We start from the raw sequence: 19,415 nt of genomic DNA, 5'->3' as shown, positions 1-19,415 counted from the left end.
TTTTTAACTAACTTTTTTTTTCATACCATGGGGCCTTAATGTTTAGTATCTTTGCTTCACTCAAATCTTATTGCTTGACTGAATGGAAAAGCCACTAAGAGCTTCCAGCCTAAAAAAAAAGAAAAGAAAAATAACATGCTATGCTAATGCTGTTTTGTTTAAATGGCATCATTTCATGGAATGTAAAGATTTCAACTGTGCCATTTCTTTTTTTGCTTCAATCCAACAGATATTGTGCTGTTCCTGCCTTGGCCACCCGGGGGCAGTAGAAAACAGATTTAAGGAAGCAGTCATAATTTCTCCCAGTACTAATTAGATCTTCACAGAGGATAAAGAATGTCTGTGAGTATTATCTTCTATCTACATGTGTCCATTTCACCACAGAGCAAGATTGGAAATGAAAAAACTTGAAAATGAAAAAAAATTCTCACGCTTGGAACTTTCCATACATTTGCCTTCAAAGCCAAAAACGGAAGCAACCAAAGAGTCCGGAGGGGTTAACATTTTTATTTTGGCACCCGTCAGTACTATATTTTTGTTGTTTCCAGTGTGAATATTTCATCGCTTGTTGTAAAAGAGACTTTTACTCATTATCCAAACAAGCAAGGTGCCAAAACTCGGGTCTGGGTTGGCTTTTCATTTTAGGTGCTCGTCCCAACTTCTGACAATGGAAACCTTAACGACTGAGCACGGATGGTCTCCTAAGGACACGCTGCCGTTATTATTCATAAAATACACATTCATGAAGTCTTTTTTTTTTTTTTAAATAGTTGCCAAGACAAGCAGTTGATGAGTCAGCAGCAGAACTTTGCTTCTGCACACATGAAAACATCATCTAATGTTCCATTCCGCTGTAGAGACAAACCAGACTGTCATTTTATGGTGCAGGGACAACCCACCCGCTAAATATTTTATTGTGGAGTGACAACCCACCAACCCGCGCCACAGCTGGACGACACACGGGGAACACTGTTTGGACCCGTCAGAAAGAAGACCCTGTTTGGACGTGGAAGAACTTTTGAGAGATCCAAGAACAACTGAAAAGTCTTTCATGTGAAATTTGGTGGAAATATAAGACGGCGCACCAAAAAGTCTCAAGGACCCTTGCCTGTAAATAATCGCTAAGTCAGCCATTTTGGCTTGAAGCAATCATATATATTTTTAGGAATTTCTAAAAATTAGCCCCTGACACCTCTTTCACCAAAACGTTAACAGGTCTATTGTGATAGGACCCACAAAAAAATCTCAAGGACCCTTGCCTGGAATTGAACAGGAAGTCAGCCATGTTGGGCAAACTCCAGGCCTCTGGCAAATTCCATCTCGGAAAATCTCAGTTTAAGTATTTTGATGGTTAAAATGGAGCCGCGAGGGCTCATTCTTTGCAGCCATTGTTGTTCTTGCGTCGTTTAAGAGTGGCAGGACTATTTATGAAGAGTGTACCAGTGTTTATTGCCGCACATGTTTAACATCCTCATGCGGACCCCTAATGATATTTTTCCATGAGGTCAATGACAAACATCCTTTGAGGGACTGATGATTTTTTATCAGAGGAGATGCGCGTGGTTGGTAGATAATGGCGAGGCCAATCATTTTTTGGAGCTTATTATGCTTTTTGCTGTTAGCCTAATGAGCTTAAGTAGCAGAACCACATAAGGAAAAATACCCAAAATGTCACTCCGGGGATGGACCTCCTACAAAGCTCGATAGTCCAAAACGTGGTTGGAATGCTGATGTGCAACCTCACGCTGTTCCATTTAAGACCTCTAGGTGTTTTTTTGGGAGTGTTTTTGACTTGTTCTCTGACCTTCAGGGCTCGAGAGTGGATGTCGTCATCCGAGAGCACCAGAACCACTTGCGGCTGGTCCCGACCGGTGGAAGTGGATCCAGCAGCCGACCGCAGTGAGCGTCCTCCGGGCGGCATTCCCGGAGGATCCTGCTTGCGCGTGTGCTCGGCGTGTCTCAAATGACTGGGTGCGCGAGGTATATAAGAGACTTTGATATTTTTATAATGGCGACGTCCATAATGATGCGTTTGGCGGGCCCGCAGGCTCAAGTGGCCTCCTGATGGCAGGAAGCGCAAGAAGCAATTACTTGCCTTTGCAAAACTTGTCCTCGAGGTGCTTCCTTTTTCTTTTTTTCTTTTTTTTTTTTTATGGCATGTAAAAAAAAAAGTTTTCAGTTTTCATGTGACAACTTAAGAACCATAATTAATCCCGACTTTAATTAAAAATGGCCACCCCCCCAAAAATTAAACTAAAATCAATTTTTTTTTACCACATCCCGACATTTATTTGCCGCTGATCCTCTTTTGAAGCTGCCATCTTTCTGTTTCCTGAATTTGACGTTGTGGCCCGGTTCTTAAGACTCTCAACTCCTCCAGGATTCCCTGCCAGCCTCGCTGTCTCGCGGCTGCGCCTGCGCACGCGTGCACAAACACGCGCGTGCGTGCGCACTCACGCTTGCGTCACAGGCGCTCTGGAGCGGACGAGGGCGGGGCCGAACCCTCCCGGGGAGGCGATCCTCTGAGGTGATCCCCCGGTTTATAAAGCGCTCCAGTTGCCGAGCGCAGCCCGAGCGGTGCGTCACGGTCACGGATCCCCCCCCACCCCCACCCACCCATCCACAATCACTCCCACCCACCCTTTTGGATTCCCCACTTGAGCCGAAAAGGTTTTTTCGAAACGAAGGCAAACTGCAACTTTCTTGCTTCTATGGATCACGAACCGAGCAAGTTTGGATCCGAAGCTACACTTTGATGTCACTTTATGATTTTGGGCTTCAAAAAGGAAATGATGAAATCTGCAGAAGAGGGTGAGTTTTCACTTTTATTACTAATTTCATTTTTTTTTCTCCATTATGCTTTGTGTACTTTTAAAACGTCCGATGACACGTTTGACATGTCCGTGTGGCACTTGGCACACTTCCCAATGCGATGATGCACTTTGATGCAAAAAATAGAGACGCTTCCGTTTTCCATTTATGTCCTTTTTGAATGAGTAACGTGACAAGATATGCGTGAAAATAATTTAGGAAGCCACAACCCATACGAATGAGTCACGAAGCAAGAAAATAAAACATATGGTGGAAACGTGTCTTGGAACTCATTAGGGGTCCTGCAAAAAAAACAAAAACTTTACATTTAATGCATTTGCACTTTTTTTTTTTAAAGACATAAATCTCTGAAAGCACTCAGCAAGATCTTTAAAATGGTGAGCATCTTGTGACTACCTGGCGGGGACAGCGAGGCGTCCTAAATTTAGCCACTGAGCTGTGGATAAAAAAAAAAAAAAAAAAAAGCCCTCTTGTGGTTTCAGCCTGCTCGGGTGCCGCTGATGTCATGTAAATTTACAGCAGACGGGAGCCTCTTGAGTCGGCCTTTGTGACGTCTGCTTCCCAGGCTTTTTGGCACAGGCGAGAACCACATAGACGCCCCCCCAACAAAAACTGTTACACTTTATAATGGTGTGATTAAATAATGAGGTAAAATGAGGGGGGGGGTAAGTTTAAATGTGCCAGACGGAGTTTATTTTTAGTTGTTTTAATAGCGTATGTCTTTGCCCCCACCCATCCACCTGGTCTCCATTTATACAACTGGAGCCATTGGAAATGCTCTGCGTCATTGTTCACCGCGACGTCGCCAAAACTCAGTGTGACTGGTCATGCTGTGGTGGGAAGTATCCGACACAATCGCAAGTCTCAACAAAAACACTGCGGGCTGTTGAGCTAAACTTGTATTTGTTTTGCTTCTGATGAGATAATTTGTCATTGTTGTCACCAAATAACTGGTTGCACCGCTAACCAGTGTCAAGAGACATGCTAACCAGTTGGACTACCTAAAAGTCAACCCAAATGAAATCTCGAAATTGGATGGACGGCCTGCATCGACACTAGTTATGGGTGTAACCAACATGGAAGCACAGAACTGTCCAAGAGGGAAAAACAGGAATTTGATGGGCGGAGGGTTTGTCCGCCATGTAAAGCTTGACCAGTGTTGATCCAAAGTCCACGTGTTTGTCTTCCAGACACATACGGCTACACGCCCAATGTCAGCCTCTCCCTCTCGCTGGGCAACCCTTGCCTCACCCCGCAGTACCTGAGCCTCCAGACCAGCCCCGTCATCTCGATCTCTGAGGCCCACGTCTTTGACGGCCAGGACGACCTGAGCGCCGCCGGCTACTACCCGGTCCGCCCGAACGGGGCGCCCGCCTTGGAGAGCCCCCGCATCGAGATCACCGCCTACGGTCAGTTCCCTGAGGACGAGGTAGAGCAGGACAGGCTCCCCGTGACCAAGCGGGTCAACTCCGTGGTTACGTTGACCCTCCCCAGCGGCGAAGGCTACCGGGATCCCAGCTGCCTCAGTCCGGCCAGCAGCGTCTCGTCCCGCAGTTGCCAATCGGAAGCTTCGTCCTACGAGTCGAGCTTCTCGTACAACTACGACCAATCGCCGCAAAACTCCCCCTGGCAATCGCCTACGGTGTCCCCCAAGGGTTCCACCCTGGCCCTGCCCAGCAGTTCACCGCGCCACTCCCCGTCCACGTCGCCCAGCAACGGCGTGACGGATGACCCCTTTATCGGCCGGGGTGGCTCTCGGCCTAACTCCCCTTGTGGTGCCAAGAGGAAGTACAGCTTCAACGGTGGCGGCACGGCGCACAAGCACTACCAGCACACGCCCAACCACTCCCCGGGGCCATCGCCCCAAACCTCACCCCGCCTCAGCGTCACAGAGGAGTCCTGGCTTGCCAACACCAACCAATACACCAACTCCGCCATCTTGGCGGCTATCAATGCCCTGAGCACGGACGGCGTGGCTGACCTGGTGGAAGGCATCCCCATGAAAGCCCGTCGGACCAGCCTCGACCACAGCCCCACCGTCAGCCTCAAGCTGGAGCCCGGCGGCGAAGAGCTGCTCCCCGGGGAGCTCTGTCGTGACGAACACCTCTCCAACCGCCTGAAAAAGGAGGCGTACTGCGGAGGTTTTCTTGACGTGCCTCAGCACCAGTACTCCTGGTCCAAGCCCAAGCAGTTTGTCAGGTACACAAACAAAGCAAAGATCAGCGTGTTGAATCCATTGACCATAACTTCTCGTCTTTTTCCAGCCCATCTCTGCCGGCCTTGGACTGGCAATTGCCCTCCAGCTCCGGACCGTACAGCCTTCAGATCGAAGTGCAGCCCAAGTCCCACCACCGGGCCCACTATGAGACTGAAGGCAGCAGGGGGGCAGTGAAGGCTCTGGGCGGAGGACACCCCATTGTACAGGTTTGGAACCACTATTTTTGGGCCAGGGGGTTTTAGTTTGAAGTCTCTAGTAATTTTTATTTTATGATGTTTTCGCACCAAAATGTTATAGATTCTTCTTTGCCCTGCCCTGCCCCGCCCCGCCCAAAAATTTTAGAGAACTGTGGAGACAGAACATCTCTTCCCCGGTGTAACGTAGTTCACGGGTTGCTGTGGCGACGTGACCCACACACACACACGTGTCCATCAAACTGGGCGACCTCGCCCCTTCTCACCCCCCCCTCACCCGCTTTGTCGCCGGTGTGTCAAAATGCAGCGGCAAGTTATTTCAAGATGTCACATTTCTGAATGGGATACGCTATTAGGCCGGCCGGTGGCTTCCTGTCCAGACGAAAGTGACTCACTGCTTTTTCCATTGCGTCCTACATGGCTGCTGCATGCACACACACACACGGCGTGATGGAGACCTGCAACAGCTTAGTCACATTAAAAAAATCAGCGTGTTATGTTCTGCTGCCTCAAACTTCTGACCTCAGATCGGTCAAATATAGAATCGATCGTAAAATCACACATTGCAACTGAGGATGTTTGTGATTTTAAAGAGCGGAGGTGATAACGATTTAAGGACATGAGGCCGTGAAGGAGAGAGTGTCTTCTCACTTCAAAAAAAAAAAAAAGGCTAGATGCCGTTCCCCCCCCTTCCTCATCCCCTCCTTTTCCGCCGCCGCACAGACGTGTCTTTGTTTAGGAAAGTTTTCCCGTGTGCAATGGCTGACATCATCGCGGCGCAACCACACACGTTTCTGGCAGGCGGCTCGGGCCGTGTCGGAGGGAGCCTCAAACAAGCCCCCCCCCCTCCCTTCTCATTACACAGTAGACAAGCCACTTCTGAAGCCCCCCCCCCCCTTCCATCTTCCTTGGTTTATTCTGGAACATTCTGCTGTGGTTCCCTTTTCCAAAATCCAAGCGGGCAGCGTGGGCTGTTTTTTGTTCTTTTCTGATGCCCGCCGCAACCGCACACGCCGCCCACCCGTACGTCGGCACAAACTCGACAACGGCGCTTTCCGCACATATTCAAACCTCAAAGACAATTCCGAGTCTTTCGTAACCATCGTTGACAATTTAATTTTCTGCTTGTCATTTTGGTAAACGCCAAACGAGACCATTTACGGTCTTTGATGAAACAAAGTTTTCGTAAAGACCATGTAAAGTCTTGAATCCACCAAATGTAGGTTTTCATAAATATGGCCGATCAAATATTTTGTCAACTTGAATAAAAATGAAAATTTTGTAAACTGCAAATAATTAGAAACTTCAATGAATCGAGCGCAAATTTTGTCCACATTTGGTAAAGATCCAAGACGGTCTCGTGTCGGGGGTCATGTGTCATTTTGCTAAGTAAATTTCCTTTGAAAATAACAGCCCGGGTCCACTTGATTCCATTTAGTCAACAAACATCATGTGACGTGAAAAGTGTGAGCCAATGCTCGGATTGTTTTGATCTGGCCTCCCCCCTCCCCTTCCTGCTCCGGCCTCCTTCCTCGTCGGTGCCTTGAGCTGCCGGAGTCTCGAGATTCCTCTGGTGGGCGATAATGCGAACTCGTCGGGAGGGGCCTTAAACTTCTAACCGACCTTTAATTGCCTCGGCCGTCAGCTGGGTCGTACGTTTGCGCTTTTGGTTTTGGGCGGACGGCAACAGAAAATCATTTAAACCAAAACTAGCTCATTTATTTAGTTATTTTTAAATCTTATTAAAATTTTAGAATGAATAAGCCATTACATTATCTTTCATTTATTTAATTTTTAAAATCCTTTACAGTAAAATGTAAAAAAAATAAATAAAATAGTGTTGCTCCTGCTTTTAGAGGTTATTTAATTAATTAATATTCATAATTAAAGTGTAGAATGTGCAATGTGGAGAGAGCCGGAGACCTCGCTTGACACCGCGCTTAAATAAACACAATTGCTAGGCAACGGCCCGTTTCCTTCCACAAACATACACACACACTCGAGATTTGAGCGGGATCCTCCTGCTAATCACATGTTGCTAAGTGAAAAGTCCATTCCAGCCTTTCCCCCCTCGTGGCAGCCGGCTTGTAATTAGACGAGGCGCTCGCTCGTATTACTCCGCTCACCTCCCTGCATTTTTTTTTTCTCTGTTGCCTTCATTTCATGGCTAGAAACTTTGAGTCCCTTTGGTAGTTGTTGTTTTGGGCTGCGTGCCTGTTGCATGTGGGTCTTGGTGGTCCCAGTGATGGGAGGGGCTTGTGGGGGGGGGGGTGTCTGTCAAGTCTACCGCACGGAGGTCTGGAACTACTTTGGCCCCGCGGTAGCAGCAACATACGTCTTCATCCTGCCGAGGTTTTCAGCGATAAAGATCTGAGTAGCGTCAACATTCGGGACCCCTTCTTTGAAAGCCTAATTTGAAACTCGAAGGTTTACTTGGCAAATATTTGTATCGTCTTTGTGCTCAGCTGCACGGCTACGTGTCCAAGGAGCCGCTGACGTTGCAGCTATTCATCGGCACGGCGGACGAACGCCTGCTACGGCCGCACGCCTTCTACCAGGTGCACCGCATCACCGGCAAGACCGTGTCCACGCCCAGCCACGAGGCCGTCTGCAACAACAACACCAAAGTTCTCGAGATCCCTCTCCTGCCCGACAACAACATGCGAGCCATGTCAGTAGCACGCACTACCGTACACAATCCTGATCCACGCGCGACAACGCTACATGCTAGCATGCCTGACCTTGTCATGATTTAGTCCATGTGTGCTATGTGAAGCAACGGGCCAAGCTCCAAACGCTAATTCGAAACACCAACCCTCTATTTGATTGCATATATGATATTTCTTTTGTCCGGTCAGCATTTTGAATCTAACCGATTTGTCATTGTGTTGCTTGCAGGATCGACTGCGCCGGGATTCTGAAACTGCGCAATTCGGACATCGAGCTGCGTAAGGGCGAGACTGACATCGGCCGCAAGAACACACGTGTGCGGATGGTGTTCCGGGTCCACATTGGACAGGCCGGCGGCAGGACAGTCTCCCTTCAGGCTGCCTCCAACCCAATCGAGTGCTGTGAGTGGCACATTGATTCATTACAAATGATACAGAATTGCGGAATGGTATAAATGTGGCCCGTTTGGGAGTGAGAGGAAGAAAAAAAAAAGCAGAAGGCAAGCAGGCAGGGGGGAGTCGGAACGTAAAAAAAGAGGAGTGAAGTCATGCCGAGGGAAAATATTCCTGGAGTAAATATTTAGGCGCAAACATCCATCATTTTACAGAACACACAAACGCTCACTGACATTGGGATGCTCGGGCCAAACGGGGAACGGGTGCGCGTCTGCGTCTCATAAACTCAGTCGTGTGTCAGAGAGATAATCGCTGCAACCCAAACGCTCTCACGTGTGACTCAGCGAAGCACAACAGACTATTTCAGTCATCTGGAATCTTCTCTGGACTGCCTACCTCTCATGCTAACCTGATGCTGTCTCGCATCCAGCCCAGAGGTCGGCCCAAGAGCTGCCCCTGGTAGACAAGCAGAACCTGGAGACCAGCGCTGCCCCCGGAGGCCAAACCATGAAATTGGATGGGCACAACTTCCAGGCTGACTCTAAGGTGGTGTTTGTGGAGAAGGCTCAAGGTGAGTGCGTGCGTGTGTGTGTGTGTCTCCCCTGGAGAAACCCCAGGACTCTTCCCCCGCCGCCTCCCTTCAGAATCTCTTCCATCCTTGCCAGAGTGCCACATGTGGTGCACATTAATGCGCTGTATTTTTAACCCAGCACATTTACATTTGCACAACTTTCCATTGCCTTCTTCAGCAGGGTGTGTGTGTGTGTATGTGTGTGTGTTTGTGCGCGCATTTCTGACTGGGAGCTATTTGGGTTTGGAGGGAGGTAAGGAGCGAGACACAGAGAAAGAGGGAGGGAGGAGGTGGCGCTTGGTTTACAAACAGCAATTTTCTTGATTGGCCTCGGCGGGATAAAAACGTGACGTTTGGGCCTGGTGAGGCTCACGTGTGCTTCCAAAAACAAGGGAAGCCTTTTCATTGTTTGAGTGAAGAAGGAAGGAAGGGAGGAAGGAAGGGTTATCCCCGCATTTTTCGCTAATTGCGTCTCCGTGTCGAAAGTGCGATAACAGGATGACATTGACAAAAGATAAACGAGTGAAGGGAAAATGTAAATACCCGCTCGTAGGTCATTTTATTAGGTACTCCTGCATTATGCAATTAGCAACTCTAAAGTACATTTTAGGCTCTTGGTTCTTTGAGGGTGTACCTAATCAAATGGCTATGTGGGAGTCATTTCCTAAACTCGAGGCGGGCTGCCCTCTGGACCCCCGGGCAGGCCAAACTCCGCCTCCTTGACGAGGGTTTCCCTGCTTTTGTCGCATTCCATGGAAACACCCCGCGGCCCACGTGCGCCTCCACCTTTCCATCCTTCCACGCGGCCGTCCAAGTCGTGTCCTCACAACGTGACAAAGCCGCTTGGCTCTCCTCTTGTCTTCTTCTTATATCATTCACAGGCAGGATTTTCCTTTGCCACAAAAAGCTCGTGCGCGTGCGTCAGAGTTTCCCCCTGCAAGTTACACACGTAGGCAGGATGGGTCGCCCTCGACGGACTGCCAACACACAAAAACCATCAATTGTTTAGTTTTGGGCTTGAGAAGCCAATAATCTTCACTGCGTTTCCACTCAGATGACAAACAACGGTCCAAATGTGTGTGCGTGTGCATGTTGATGACTCACACGAGAGGAAAGCCCTGCTTTCCCCTTTAAGTACCTCGTGGATGTTTCCAGTCGAGTTTAAAAGCGGTCATTTGATTAAGTACATGAGCCAACCTGAACACAACTGTTTTTATTAATGCCTATATTTCTATCCACGAAAGAGCTAATGCTAACGCTAATTGACAAAATGGCTGCTCGTAATCCAGCTCATGTTCCTCCACCTGCTCACGTGCACCTGCAAAGCGCCACGTTGTCACCCACGATAGCATCAACCGGCCCAGATTTTCTCAACCTGTAATCTAAAACGCCGTCCGTCTCTTCTCCCCCGAGCTGCCTTTGGGATGCCGAAACCCGATAAGCGACCCCATTTGGGAAATTACTCCTTTTTCGGACCACGTCGGGATTTGTTGGGCGGTGTCGGGTTCTGCCGGAGGATTTGTTAAGGCGTTGAGGCGAACAATTAAATGGAGTGGGGTGAAAAATTGAAGATTATGGGATTCGCAGAACGTCTGTAAATAAAGCAAAGCCTGTTGACTATTCATGTTAAATGATGCTAACGATTAGCCTTTAGCTTATTTTGCCGCAACTTCTGTCTTTCTGTTTTATTATTCTTGGGTGCCAGGCCGTTCAAAGCGGACTTGAGCGCGGTGGGTCGTTCTGCTTTTTTGCTGAACCTCCGCTTGATGTCGACGTTTTGCGGAACCGTGTTATGTTGCCTTAGAAACAGTTCGGGCCTCAAGAGGTTGCTCCGGTGAAGGTTAACGCACCCTTTGGGGATCCAGAGATGGTATGGCTTAAATTATGGCCTACCCCAAGAGATCTTTTCTGCAGCAAGGAAGAAGCAAGACAAGGCTTCCTTTTGAGCTCATGTGTTTGTGTTTACTGTAGCTCACCACCCGGATGCCGTCGACTCGAGGCACCAAAGTGCCTCCACCCACGACCCAATTAGTCAGTCGGCACAGGGGCTCGTTTGAGTCCACAGTGACACGTCACTTTACTGTACGCTATTGTGCATCCGAGCTCCAGGGCGAAGGGCGCTGGGTTTATTTGAGAGAAGGGAAGAAAGGGGGGGAGGGGCGGTGTTGAAGTTGGGATAATATTGGATCCCGTCCAGCACGGTGGGCCGGAGAGCTGAGAACCATATTGTGCTCTGAGGAAAAGGGGGGGCTGCTTCTGGATCAGCTCAGACCCAACAGATGTTGCCCTCTTGCTCCGGAACATTCTGCGGTTATCAAATCCAGTCTGCGGTTATCAAACAATTCTTCTTATTGCCGTGCAAAAACATGGACCCCCTGCTGGGCGACGTTTTTCAAGACTGAACTCTGATCCGAGGACAAAGGAAGTACACCGTTGAGTTTTTAAAACCGCAACGGGGTTCTGGCATTGAAATGCTTTGTTAGTATCCGGGGGGTCTTCGTCTGAGGAGGAGATGGTTCGCCAGTGAGGTCACACGAGCAGCTGGAAGTCCAATTTGCGCTTGGGAACTTAGCGGGAACGCGCCGGGCTTCTCCGACGGCATGCTGTCGGTGGCGACCCGCGCCACCTCCGACTCTCAACCCGGGAATCGAAAAAGTTGAGAAATGTGTTTACGCAACACCGAGAGCAGTTTGAAATATCGTGAGGCGAATATTGGAAAGCTCCTCGACGTGCCGCCGAGCAGATTCCAGGCCTTGCGTGTCGGAGGCGACTTTCCAGACGCGGCGGGCTAATGAGCTCGCCAGCTGCCGTCGGGATTCCACGCGCGTTGACTCGTCAAGGCCCCGCATGAGATGTCGTTCATCTCCTTGGAATGACTCAGGGCTATTTTTTGGGGGGAGGGGGGCATCCGATTTCTCGCTCCCCCCTGCCCCGAGGGGACATGAGCTAACGTGGGTCAGACGACGTGACGTCGCCGGCCTGCTGCTTTCTCCATCAGTGATGTAACAGATGATGAGCGCGCCGCTTCTTCCACTTCTTCATATCACGTTTTCCCCCATTTTGATTTTTTCTTTTCTTTGCAGACGGGCATCACATATGGGAGACCGAAGCCAAAGTGGACCGAGATGCCTCCAAGCATGTAAGTTGAGCCCTTGCGGACAGAATCGTCACAAACGCGTCTCTCCGTTTCCTGCTCCTGACCCGTTTCTGCCAAACCGGTCCCACTCAGCTTGCTGTCAGTGTTGACCTCAGACAGGTCATCAGCCACTTGATTAGGTACACATGAGATCCAATTCAAACCAGACCAGTTTTGCTGCTCTCCTTTTTTCCTGCTTAGCGGAGACTCCCACATTATAGAAAGTGCTGGAAGACTTGGCACCGTGTTGCGCAATAGTTGAGTCGCCCACACGCTGCATTTGTTGTGATTGACTTCTTCCAATGACAACTTGATTGCTTTTATGAAATCTAAATTCAACAGATGAATTGTGAACGGGATGAAACTTACATTCTGGATTTTGGCCCAAAATGACAGCTTTAGGTCAAACATGGCTGATTTCCAGGCATGGGTCCTTGAGAATTATTATTTTTGTCTTTCAGAACACACTCCTGGTGGAAATCCCGCCTTACCGCAACCAGCATCTCTCCACGCCGGCGCATGTCAACTTTTACGTCTGCAACGGCAAGCGGAAACGGAGTCAGTACCAGCGCTTCACTTACGTGCCTTCCACAGGTAAACACCACGGGTGGGCTCAGTCGAGAATGACTCGGATCAGGCGTCCGCTACAAAAAATTTTGTTTCTCATTCCCACTGGACGTGGCGGAAGCCGACGGCACCCAAAGAAAACAATCATCTGTTAGAATGTTTCTGAGTCATCTCACACAAGGGCTCATTGATCATGTTTGTTTGGGTCTCCTAGCCACAGGCCCACTCGCGTACAAATGCGCTGACTCACGTCCGCTGTCCTCTTCTGCTCAGTGCCGACCATCAAAAGCGAGCCCCGGGACGACTACGACGCCCCTCTGCTGCGGCCCGGCCTCTCGAGGCACCCCAAGACCTACTTCCCGCCTCAGCTGACGTACGGCCAGCAAAGATCGGCGGCCGAGCCTAACTCGGGCTCCTCGCCGAGCACCAGCCCCAAACTCCACGACTTGTCGCCGCCTCGGCTGCCTCCGCCTTTCCCCGTGCCCCACGTCTCCATCATCCAAGAGACCCCCGGCCGCTTTCAGCCGCCGTCCCAGCCGTCCACGCCCGAGGCGCCGTTCTCCCCCGGTGGCAGCCCTGCCAAAGGGCCGGAGAGCCCCCGGACGTTGGGCGTCAACATCAAGCAGGAGCCGCAGGAGCTGGACCAGATGTACCTTGATGATGGTGAGTCTTGTTTTTTTTGTCCTTGCTGTCTTGTTTGACGTCCAACTCATGTAATGATGATGTCACACTGGGTGCCGCCGTGACGATAATGAAGTTTTCATGTGGTCCATCGCGTCATTAAAGCCTCGGGTGGCTGGCGAGCAGCGCTCAGGTGTAACCTTTCGCTTCTGGAGTGGAGCTCGTTAAGTTGAAAGTCAGACGCGGGCGCCCGTTTCAAACTGCAATGTGTTATTTCGCTTAGTTTTTGGAGGGCTGCATGTGTTTTGTGGCCGTGACGTTTTTACAGCTCGGGCCGTACCTTTGGGGCCTTGTAAAAGCCACGAACACTTAGGTGGAACTGCAAAAGAAGTCGCAATTATGTTTATGACAACTCAAAGATAGTTTTATATTTTGGTTTCGAAGGATTTCAATATGAGTGACTCAGCACAATCTGAGAATATGATCAAATTTAATATGCAATTTAATAATTAGGCGAAGGCCATTACTGATACCAGGCATCAGCGTTGATCCGATACAAGATTAATTTGAAGGTATCGAGTACTCGTCGAGGGTACCGATTCCAGCCACAAATACTTTAGGTCAAAGAAACTCAATTCTGATAATAAGGCCTCTTATTTTGTGTCCCACTAGAGGGAGCCAAAATACCAGCCTTTTCAAAAACTCCACACATCCTGACCAATCAGCGGCACTGCTAAAATGATTGATGCCAACTCCCAATGATTAACTCCCAAGGCTGCCTACTTATGACAGTCCATGATAAACAATCATCTGGAAAGTTCCAGAAAGAACTTCACAGTTTGACACAGCGGGATGTTTTCGAGCGTTCCATCCACTTTCTCGCTCGCCGTCCATCATTGCGCGGCGTCCAATCGCAGGTGTCTTCTTACGGGAAGTGTGAGTCATCATTCGTCTGGCCGCGTATTGACCGTCTGGCCCGCGAGCGAACGAGCTCCTCCTGTAGGCCGAGCCCCGAAGGCAACGGCGGGCCCGAGACCATTTGCACATGATTTACATGTTGGTAAAAATAGCGCAGGCGGGACAAAGGGCAGCAAAATGTCTGTTTTATGTCGAAACGATGAAAACAGAGCCGAACCGGCCTTCAAAATGTTTGCAGCAGCTGCTACTTGCAGAAGAAGAAATGCGCTTGGATGCACAATGAAGTTTTGAGTTTGTCCTGTGTTCAAGAAGAACAGGAAATCCGAACCGCCAACCTTTTTGCCGACTTCTGCTATTCACCAAAACGGCAGAAGCATTTTGTGTGCGCTAGCGCCTCGCAGGAACCCAATAGGAGCCCCGACGTGCCGGGCCAAGAACATCTCGTGGCTTGTGGTTTGGATCAGAACGTGGCAGTAAATTTTAGAAGTGGCCGGGGCCGAGGTGCGTTTGTTTTATTCCTGCGCGAGGAGCAGGAGGCGGTTGTTTGAACCCGGTTCTGGTGTCATGCCGTTAATTGTTTGGGAGTTCCTTGGTTGTGTGTGTGTGTCTGGGCCTCCGTATCAGCCGGCGCCAGCTGCGGCGTTCATCGGCGGGACAGGAAGCAGGTTCCTGAAGGACTTCATATCAAAAGCTGGCAGCGGCCTGCTACAAGAAAGCAATACTGCTGCTTCACTTTGTGTCTAGCCACGCCCCCTTTACGTACCCCACCACTGTCAAAGTGCCACGGTAAAAAAACGCTTGGTCCCAGATGATGATTGGCCAACATGTCAACCTCCCACAGTATAACGCCAACTACTGGTGAGGATGACTTGTCAAATTTTCTTAAGTATCGGCAGCCGGTATCGACAGCCTTTGTGAGTACCCGGTACCTAAAAATAATGTCATATAAATGTTGCTACTTGTCAGTTCTTTATCAGCTGCTTATTCTGTTGCCATTGCAACTCAACCAAGAAGACGATTGGCTTGTTTGTTGACATGAATGTTGGCTGAAGCGTCGGACCTCTCGCCCGGGGCGCCCCTCTGGACTATTTTAGGGCCCATCGATACATTGACGTGCCTTCTCCAATTAGATCCCGCGCTTCCAATGAAAAGTAGGACACGGCAAACAGTTAGCGAGCGAGTGGGCGCAGTCATGTCACTCACTTAAAAACTGACATTTCAACAGGGGGTGTGTAGACTTTTCTGTCCACTGTAACCACATCAAGAGAAATCCAACGACTTGATTTTATTCAATTGTGCTTTTTTTCTTCTCTTGCAGTCAACGAGATCATCAGGAACGACCTGTCCAGCATCTCGGTCCACAGCCACGCATAGGACCATCAATCCAAATGACATTTAGTCCCTTTCAATTAAAAAAAAAAAAAAAAAAAGGACCAAACATCCAGTGCCTAACAGGTCATGTGACTATACAAACCGCAATATTCATAAAAATAAGTGCCTTTCAATAAGCGCACACTTTCAGTTGGTTTTTAAACTTTCATGCACTTACTGTACAGTTTGTAATGTATTTCTACGCATTTAGACAATCGATTAAAATGATTCAGTATGGCTACCAAAGAACAAATCATCTCAAATCCAGCAAAGCTTGACTTCACATTGCTGCCAAGACCAAAGAAACAAAAGCTAACCAGCGGCAATAATAAGTACATAGTAATATTTGAATGTTTTTAAGTAATATTTGAAGGTTTTTAATATTTATTCAGCTTGCATGTGCTCTTTGTATCAATGTTTACCATGCAGCCTCTTCCTATTAGGCTCCTCTTTTTTTTTTTTATACACATGTATTTATGAGTCTTATCGCATCTCATTGGAGTTTGCCAAAGAATCCTTGTTAATAGGCCACTTGTTAATCAAAAATACTACTTAGAGTTGGATTTGTATCTTTGTTAGTAAATCATGCAAACTACGCAGAGTAAATCATGCTTAGATTCTTGTTTTTCATATGGACATGGCAACAATTTGTTCAACACAATAAAGTACTTTTTTTAGATACAAAATGACTGCAATTCATGTGTGATGTCATTTTAGCTGTGGTTTTCTAACTAGAACACGTTGATACACAACTTAATCTACTAATAAACGTTGTTTTCTTTATTTCATTAAGGAGAGGGGACAAAGGTGAAGTCAACATTTACAAGTCAAATGAAAATAAAACTCTTAGGATGCAAAACTCAGCTTAATGTTTTTATATAACATCTTGGATGACAACGATATCGATGCAGTACGATACAACAGCGACACCCTGCGGTGACTTGTGCGCACTACAGCAATAGGTTGGTTTATATAGTGACGTTTGGCGTCTCATTTCGAAAATAGACATCTGACTCTTGATTTTCATTACAATATAAACAGACCAAAATTGAGATACGGCTTCCTCTTTTGTGGACTGGAACGATTAGGAGTAATCATAATTTGATAGAACCAACCTCCTGCTTGGTTGGGGCTTTTTTGCACACGAGCGCTACCTGGTGACCAGTCGTGATAACTGTGTGGTATGTATGTCTTTATGTATGTATGGTGTGTATGTATTTGTGTGTGTGTGTGTGTCTGTGTGTGTGTGTGTGTGTGTGTGTGTGTGTATTGTATGTAATGTAATGCAATGTATGTAAGTATGTATGTGTGTAATGTATATATGTATTAATGTATGTATGTATGTAATGTATGTATGTATTTATGTGTGTATGTATGCGCTACCTAGTGACCAGTTGATAACTGTGTGGTATGTATGTGTTTATGTATGTATGTATGGTGTGTATGTATTTGTTTGTGTGTGTGCGCGTGTGTGTGTGTGTGTGCAATGTAATGTTATGTATGTATGTATGTATGTATGTATTAATGTATTAATGTATGTATGTAATGTATGTAATGTGTGTGTGTATGTATGTGTGTATGTATGTATGTATGTATTGTATGTATGTATTGTGTGTATTGTGTGTATGTGTACATGTGTGTATGTGCATGTGTACATGTGTATATGTGTGTGTGTGTGTGTATGTAGTGTATGTAGTGCATGTGTGCACGTGCATGTAATGTATGTAATGTATGTAATGTATGTAATGTATGTGTGTCACGTCTCGTCACCGGGTGCTTTATTATGTCTAGGTCAGTGTTTCCCAACCTTTTTTCATTCACGGCACACCTTTTCATTGGAAAACACCTCGAGGCACACCACCAACAAAAATCTGTGAAGTGTTACACCAGCTTCTATATTAAAATCAGTTATATTACAACAAAAGGCATAAAGTTATATTCCTATATATTATGGAGAGTCGAATAATTGAATAAAAATAAATACTAAATATTCTTTAAATTGTATTTCTTTTGTAAATGAAAGTGACAGTTTTTGAAAAAAGGTTTTAGACAGTGTAAGGAATAAACTATTGAAAGTGATTGTGATCAAAATCCAAAAGAATCAATATGGCTTTGTTTACTGTTTTAGACTAGCTCTATAAAATATTGCGACATTAAGAACAAAGTCACTTTTAAAGACGCTCTGCTGTTCTGACAGCGGCTGAGTGGCTATCACAGTCGAGGTGTCTCGACTTGACTGTGTATTTTACGTTGGTGAAAAATGAACAATCCAGGCTCTCCCGTTGAACTACATGCTCTGATTTCCATCGGACCGAAAACGCACCACAGCCGTCATAGTGTCACTTTTAGTAAGAGCACACAGCAACTAGTGATGTGCATTCCAGTTCTTTTAAGTGAACTGAATCTTTAGAATCAGTTCATTCAGAAGATTCGTTCAAACGAATCGTTCAACGAATCGTCCCCCTCGCCCCCCCCCCCCACACACACACGCACACACTGAACAGGAAGTTGCGTCACTGACTCGTCTCGTTCGTGGACGGGAAATTACGTCACTGACTCGTAAAGTCCCTCCTCCATCTATCGCTCGCTGCTGATTAGTCGTTCGCGAAGATTCACGAGTGAGTGACAGACAGCATTGCTGCTATACCAGCCAACACACGTTATGCCGACATTGATGTTTTAATTTTGTATTTGTTGGGTTATAGTTGATGATGTTATTATTCCGAATGTGTTTGAATAAAAGGTTGATAAAAAAAAACGTTATGCCGACATTTGTTATTTTGGGGGCCACCAACACATATAACAACGTAAAACACACACATATATATATATACTATATTAGGGGTGTAAATCGCGGGTTTTGTCACGATACGATATCATATCGATACGATATCATATCGATACAAAGTGATTCGTTCTTTTTTCCGTTCATATGACTTCAACCAGTAGGTGTCGGTAATGCGCATTGAAGCTGGTGCCACCACGCCGTAAATCAAAACGAAGAAGAAAATGACGTAACTTCCCGTTCACGAACGAGTCGTGAATTGCATTTCCCGTTCATCAACTGAACGGATCTGTGAGTGAACGAGTCAGTGAGTGAGTGATTTGCATTTCCAGTTCATCGCGAGAACGAATCAGTGAGGGAACGAATCCTGACTTTCCCGTTCGCGAACGAGTTAATGGGTGAACTGCCTTCCCGTGTATCAACGGATCGGTCAGTGAAGGTGTTGCGTCTCCTGGCGTGAACTATGTAATCCAGAATGTAGATATACGATTTGCCAAGGAAAGAGAGAACCACTCACTGAAACACCACTTCTTTTATGCACGTTTTCGCCAAGCTAACGGCTAACTTTATTGCATGAAAGGATGCGCCGTTATGCATTAACGGGGAGATTATGCTTCTCTTTGGGTAATCTTGATTTTATAACACTTGTAGTAGTTTTTAAATAACGTGTATGAATATATACGCCTAAATATTGTTATCCAATATATCTACTGCAATTTCACATTAGATTGCTGGTTTGAAATTTACTTTTAATATTATTATTATTATTTTCAAATAAACATTTATGTTAAGATTTGTCTGGTGTTTTATTCCTTGTTTTTTTATTCGCCAATTAAAACATAAAAATCAGACATTTGGTTAACTGCTTTATATGACAATATGTGTAGGTACACCTCATCGACACTTCAATAGGTACACTACACGAGGTAAAAAAGAAAAGAATAAATAAATAAAGGGTCAATTGCACAATAAAATCACATTTATGTGCATTTTCACACCTGGGATCGAACCAAGTTCTTACCGAGCAAGAGCCCGTGTCATTATCCAGTCGGCTATTTAGACCTAGAAACTCGCGATCGTCTGCACTGTTTTGTAGAGTGATGTGCATTCCAGTTAACTGAATCTTTAGAATCGGTT

At 46.9% G+C, this 19,415-nt stretch overlaps 1 protein-coding gene across 2 annotated transcripts; it reads left to right on the top strand.

The window, feature by feature from the left end:
• The first annotated feature begins 169 nt into the window (after positions 1-169).
• Positions 170-15,563, top strand: nfatc1 (nuclear factor of activated T cells 1). Of its 2 annotated transcripts, none has more exons than XM_037263846.1 (11): positions 170-342; positions 1,811-2,811; positions 4,023-5,031; positions 5,097-5,256; positions 7,710-7,915; positions 8,143-8,315; positions 8,740-8,880; positions 11,964-12,019; positions 12,478-12,610; positions 12,857-13,246; positions 15,441-15,563. In XM_037263846.1, the coding sequence occupies exons 2-11, from the start codon at positions 2,766-2,768 to the stop codon at positions 15,494-15,496; spliced, it is 2,370 nt and encodes a 789-aa protein (XP_037119741.1). In that variant the 5' UTR covers positions 170-342; positions 1,811-2,765; the 3' UTR covers positions 15,497-15,563. The 2 variants fall into 2 exon arrangements, with proteins under 2 accessions (XP_037119741.1, XP_037119740.1); XM_037263845.1 differs by having other exon boundaries at positions 889-2,811.
• The last annotated feature ends 3,852 nt before the right edge of the window (positions 15,564-19,415 follow it).

This window comes from Syngnathus acus, chromosome 11, assembly GCF_901709675.1.
Source record: "Syngnathus acus chromosome 11, fSynAcu1.2, whole genome shotgun sequence".
Taxonomy (NCBI): Eukaryota; Metazoa; Chordata; class Actinopteri; order Syngnathiformes; family Syngnathidae; genus Syngnathus; species Syngnathus acus.
The sequence above is the reverse complement of the archived record's forward strand: the minus strand, read 5'-3'. Positions and strand labels throughout refer to the sequence as shown.